This window comes from Gallinula chloropus, assembly GCF_964237585.1.
Source record: "Gallinula chloropus genome assembly, chromosome: 19".
NCBI classification, from domain to species: domain Eukaryota; kingdom Metazoa; phylum Chordata; class Aves; order Gruiformes; family Rallidae; genus Gallinula; species Gallinula chloropus.
In genome coordinates, this window is record NC_140104.1 from 3,069,956 (window position 1) to 3,076,122 (window position 6,167).

General features: G+C 48.1%; 1 protein-coding gene across 1 annotated transcript in view; it reads left to right on the plus strand.

Annotated features, from left to right (window-relative positions):
* PPM1E (protein phosphatase, Mg2+/Mn2+ dependent 1E) overlaps positions 1–1,683 on the plus strand; it is a gene marked incomplete at its 5' end in the record, with an annotated part of 62,826 nt that extends 61,143 nt beyond the window's left edge. The window contains one exon of the mRNA XM_084272948.1: positions 122–1,683. Within this exon, the coding sequence (XP_084129074.1) occupies positions 122–1,191 (1,070 nt within the window). The 3' untranslated portion in view covers positions 1,192–1,683. The remainder of the gene's footprint in view (positions 1–121) is intronic.
* Between the last annotated feature and the right edge of the window lie 4,484 nt (positions 1,684–6,167).

Consider the following 6,167-nt stretch of genomic DNA (forward strand, 5'->3'; position numbering starts at 1 on the left):
TAATTTCCAAATAATTTCTTTAACTTGGGGTGAGAGTCACTGGCTCCCCGCTGCGGGGGGCTTCCAGGTGCCGTGACTGCAAGCCCACGGTGTGGTGTGTCTGTGTGTTGTTTTTCCACAGGAGATGCTGAGCACAAGCCATATATCTGTGGGGACGCAGACTCTGCCTCCACTGTACTAGATGGCTCTGAAGACTACCTCATTTTAGCCTGCGATGGCTTCTATGACACAGTCAATCCCGATGAGGCAGTCAAAGTGGTGGCTGACCATCTAAAGGAGAATAATGGCGACAGCAGCATGGTAGCACATAAATTAGTGGCGTCCGCTCGGGACGCCGGTTCCAGTGACAACATTACTGTCATCGTGGTGTTTCTCAGGGACATGAACGCAGCCGTCAGCGTGAGCGAGGAGTCGGACTGGACAGAGAACTCTTTCCAAGGTGGGCAGGAAGACAGCGGGGAAGATAAGGAAAACCATGGAGACTGCAAACGACCGTGGCCCCAGCACCAGTGCTCAGCACCTGCAGAACTAGGGCACGATGGACGAGTGGATTCCTTCACCGACAGAACTAGCTTAAGCATAGGGTCCAGCATTAACCTGTTTGATGATCAAAGCTATTTAGACCTGACAAAACCAGAAACTAGTACACCTCAGAGTGCCAAAGGTCTGCCACCGAGTCAAGTCTTTAGTCCCGGCGTACCAAAGAGCGCGACTTCGATCAGCGGCTTAACAGTGATGAGCGAATCGCTAGAGCGCGCCGCGGCGTTGCTCTGCGGCCAGAGCGATCCCAGGGAGTACAACGTTCCCTGTAGTTTGGGTGCCGCAGGGCAGAGCAGCTACAGGGTGAAGGCTTTATCCCCCGTTGTCTTTGGGCTGGAAGATGAACTGTTCAGATCCTTGGGAAGACGAGCTGCAGTCTTCCACCTCCGACTCTGTAACGGGAAGAGGCGACGAGGAGCCAGGCTCAAACCAAAGTTTCACACGCCGCTCTTGGCTCGTGAGCCCCCCCATATAGAAGGATCCAGTCTGTCCTTACCCGTGCGGGGCTGCGGTAGCAGGAGGTTGTCGGTAAGACACTCCCCGTGGTGGAGGCTGGCGAGTTGTAGCGCTTACAGCGAGAGCATGGTTTGGATGCGAAGACAGAGTAATTGTATACCAGATTCATCCCTTCATCAATGCTGTAAAATGTAACCATCTCCCTCGCCTTCCCCCCCCCCCCCCCCATTAGACTCCCAGAATAGACATTCCCAAAATAAACCCGTCGGCGTCAGAAAGCGGGGCGGGGGAAAGGAAAACAGATAAAGAAAGAAAAAGCAAAAGGTGGGCATTTCAGAACTGTTCCCCAGTCCCCCCACGAAGCTCAACCCCTGTGTAAATAGATCTTAGGAATTAACAAATGTAGTTGTTTCAATCTCAACACAGTTTGCTGGTGGTGCCACCCTGAGCAACACCGCAGCCACCCGACCACCCGCACACCGAGCACCTAGTCCCATTCACCAGTGAAAGCCAAACAGACGCGGTTAGGGAACAGCCTGTGCCACAGACAGCCGCACCTGCCCGAGACACGTCTGTGGAGCAATACAGAGCGAAAGGTTCCAGTTCAGAACTGCCAAACTCCTTTAGAGCGGGGGGGAAGTTTCCACAGGAGTCGAGGGGTGTGTGTGTGTGTGTGGGGGGGTGTTGTTGGTTTTGGGGGTGTTTTTTTGTGTTCTGCTTTCTGTTTATTTCAGGCAAGCATTAAGGTGAATTAGAAAACTACATCCACTTTTGCAGGTAAAAGACTAAAAGCCATACAGGGTTTTACCAGGTAACTTAGGAATGGGCAAACTAAGCTCCTGCTCCTCTGTTCTCAGCCCCTGACTGAGGTACAGACTCATCACTTACCTATTTTTTTTCATGTATCATAAAACGTGAAGAAAACAGTTTTTTGTAGTTTTTAAATAATGATTTCCTATGGCTAGAGGTGCAGTGTAGGGAATTCCGTATCTTTCTGGTGCTTTTAGTGGTATTTTTCTCATTTGTCAGCTTAGGAAACTGTTCTCAATTAGTTTTAATCAAACATGATTGTGCTTAATGCTTTGAGCCAACCTCTTTCCACCGTAACTTCATCTCAGGTCTTAAAAGAAACCAGTCTGTGGAGATGTTCAGAACAAATAACCACTGTCACTCACCCAGCCGACCTGGAGAACCGCTTGCTAGGGATAACGAGCGACTTGATGAGCTCTTTGGTTCCAGTAATGATTTCTAGATGGCAAAGGTGTAATTTAACGGGACGCTGTGTCTGCGAGGAGCAGCAGTGCTGCGGCGTGGCGCGTTCCAGCATGCGTGGGAATGGAGGCCGGGCTGCTGGAGCCATCCAGGGCGGACGGAAGCACTGTGGATGCAGAGGAGCGAGGGCTGCGCTTGGGGCTGAGTGGAGAGGTGAAACTGGCTGAGGAAGCAGAGCTCTGCTTTGGTTAAACCTGGGTTGGGAAAGGAACGCAGGGAGCAGCAGCTGCCCTTGCTTTGAGAGCAGAGCCTTGTGTATCAAACCAGGACACAGACAGTACCCACCGGCTCTTCCTGAGGTGACGTTAAACCCGTAGGGGAGCGGTTAATTGGGACGTAAGTAAGCAGAGGATTCCCATCAGCTCCACTAACTCCACATCCAGTCTTTGTTAGAGTAAGACATTGGGAAGAATATGAGTAAAGTGAGTCTTCACAGGCATTTATCATACAATCCATACCATCTTAGCAGTAACAGTTTACTAACAGTATTAGTGTTTAGCTAGAATTTGCAAAGTATTTTAGTATTAAGTAGCCAGGAGATTAGTTAACAGGAGGAGATGGCGAGGTTTGAATTCTGCCAGTTTCTGCTGCTTCTCTCTTTGATGCACTATTTGAAAAGCAATCTGATGAACAGCAAAAGGCTTTGCAGTAACCAGGGGTTGGAGTGTGGCTTGCGATTCCTTTGATCTTTTCCAGACTTTTTTTATTTTAACCTTCCGGGATCACTGGCTCTTATCTGTCATCTGGTTACGCCTTAGCTGTTGTCACCGTTCTCTTTAGCTGCAGCATATGTTCCGAGTCAGATTTACTGAGGAAATTTGAGAAACAACAAAACAGTAAAATATGCAACTCCGGGGCATCCCTGCGGTGCCTTTGGCTTAAATTATTCACAGTAATAACGACGCAGTGAAAGTCCATCTTCCAGCCGACTGTCGCGCTTCGGAGAGAAAGGAGGTGCAAGTGCCATTCTTTGCGTGAGCACACGAGAACGAAACCCCGTTTCGGATGATTCAAACTTCTTCCCAGTCTGCAGGAGCAGTTGGAGAGCACTGGACTGCATGCGTGCTGTTTTGGGAAGGATCTAGCTTTTTCTGCCAGTCGTACCATTTAATCTTGCTAGGAGAAAAAGAAATACCAATCTACCATCGTAGTTCCAGTGTGGTCAGGTAAAACCATTGTATAGATAGCAAGTGTTCATTTCACTAACCGCGTATTTATAGAGTAGATAGGAACCATTTGTAAGGTAAGTCCTTTAGAGTTCTATAATATTCCGAGTAGTGGTTATTGGTCTGATATATGCTGCTCTTGATCCTACACACTAGACAAAAGCGCAGTGCTTTGTGAAATGCAGTGTTTTCTCTTCATGCCACTGGTGATAGGAAGTAGTTCTCTTCAGTTCCAGATCCTGTGCCCTTACTTGCTGCTTGCTAACGTAAGCAATAATCCCTCTCTAACGGTATCTAAGTGTTCTGTATCTCGTACTTTTGAGTGTCTTATCTGGTGACGATGTAAAAAAAATATTAGGCTAATATAAAAGTATCTCATTGTATTTATTAACTGTTGATACTGAGATTCAGTCTGTGACCTGTGTTTTGTATTTTTACCGTGTATCTTAGTGGTGGTGAAATTTGTATGACGAATCTTTCCAATAAAGAGCTGAAGTATCCCTTTTCCGCGTTAACACAACCCGCATCAGTTTCAGTTCCCGTGTTAGCCCTGTGTGCACAACTAGGAGGTAGGTAGTGAAACCATTATTACTTAAGTATTTTTGTTTTTAAGGATGCGGGCTGCGGGCGCTGCGCCTGGAGCCGCTCAAACCTTTGCTCGTAAGCTCTTCACTGTGAGTACCAGGGGGAGGGATCCCCTCGATCCCCGCTCTGGTAGTTTCCTGCGTACACTTTTTAAACGTGCAACTCTTGAGGAATGGCTGCGTTGCAGAGAGCAGTATAGCACCAGACCAGGGAGCTGTCAACCCATTTCGATTTGCACTAAAGGTGGGTGGAAACGCATGTATATAACTTTTCTTTACCTAGAAGTGCCATCAATTGTCCTCGCGGGTTTGACACCATTCAGTATTCAGTTCGATCGCGTCGTTACACTGAAGGACAATGTCAAAGCCGACTGTAACTTACGCCACGTTTATAGTGGTTCATCCTCATAGAAACTCCGCTCTGTTTTCGGAACACTGTGTGTCAGCGGGAACCGCATTGTCCTATGGGCAGATGAGGCATAATGAGTTCTGTGTGTAGAGACGTGGCTGCTGTAGTTCAGGTCCACTAAATCCTCCTGACCCTGGCAATGTTCTGCGGGAAAAAATATCAAATAAATGAGAAAGATTGGTCTAAATTAGGGGCTGGTTGAGCACAATTTATTCACTCAGCACTAGTCACACAACAAAGCCATCCAAGGGGATACTGCAGCTTTGTTCATGCCTGTAATTTAGGGCAATCTTTCTTTAATCCATGTCCTCTTTGCAACAAGAACAAAACTTTCTACCCTTGTATCGTGTGCAATAAGTAACAAGGAAGCATTAACACAACCTCTGACTTCAACGTTCACATCCTCTCCAGGCGATCGCGCTCTACTTGCCAGCATTAAAGCTGAACGACAACCCCATGCCCCCGGTTAGGGTCTAGCACAACCCTTGTATGTTGCAATTGCACTTTGTTAGGGTTTTTTTTTCTCTCTGCTTCACTCTAGAAGACACCTTGGAACAAGAACAGGGGAAGCTGGCTGAGATCACCCCCCGGTACTTCTCCTGCAGCCAGGCGCGGGGGCGGTTGCTACATGGGGTGCTCCTGTTGCCCCCCTGTTATTACCTTGTTCCTTAATCTAACATGTTCCTTATGCCATGAATAAACTCAAGTTAACCATTTACCAGTCTTGGGACTCTCATCTGCAATCTTGTTCTACAGTTCACGTACGAGTTCAGCTATAACCATGTATTAGTCATCCATCTTTTATTTATGAAAGCTGTTTATACAGAAAAACTGTTTAAGTTTTACCAATATCTTAATAAAACAGTAATTTAAACCACACTTCAGGTACTCTGTTTATTTGGGAGCGGACACCAACAGCCCCCACCCACTAGTTAAGTGTTTTTATCACAGTTAAAGCAGATTTTTCCTGTTTCTGATTGGGAGCAGAAGCTAATGGGGTTCAGCACTGCCTAAGTACTTACCCAGGGCCCTCCCATTTTACAGCCAGAGAGGGAAGGGGCTCTTCCAGCACAGTGAGAGTTAATGAGAGAAATACATCCCCCAAGCCTCTCCCCCCCCACCACCAGTTTAAAAACCAGCTGTAGGAAGGGACCAGCTCCAGTCTCATCCCTCCAAGGGTTGGACACCAGAACAGGTCACATGGCCCAATTTCCTTCAGCTTGGGCCTCATACAGAGTATGGTATCTGTGCCTGGTGAAGAGGCAGAATGCTGTGATTACTGCTAATTGAGCTGTGTCTAATCATCTCCATGCAGCCCTGTACAATGGTAAACACTCACCCCGCTCATCGCAGGCCGCCCTCAATGCTCAGCACCTGGCAGAAGCTGCGCAGGAGGCAGTGCTGCCCCTCCTTCCTCAGCTGAGAAGCACAAAACCACCTTCAGGTAAGAACTGCAGCTCTTCCCATACCCCCTTCCTCTGGGAACACACCCACAGCCACAGTGCTGGGCCTGGCTCCTGCCACCACAGCACTACAAACACTGCAAAGCCCCGCCAGCTTCAAGCATGGCCCCCATAGTAACTCAGAAGGAGGGATGGGGCACAGCAGGACAGTTCTCCAAGCTGTCAGGCCACCCAGGACTGCAGCAAGGCATCCTACCTACACTGAGTCTCTCCTCCTTCACTTACATACACACAGACATCTAAAACTTGACATCAGAGCTCAACAACATCAATTTTA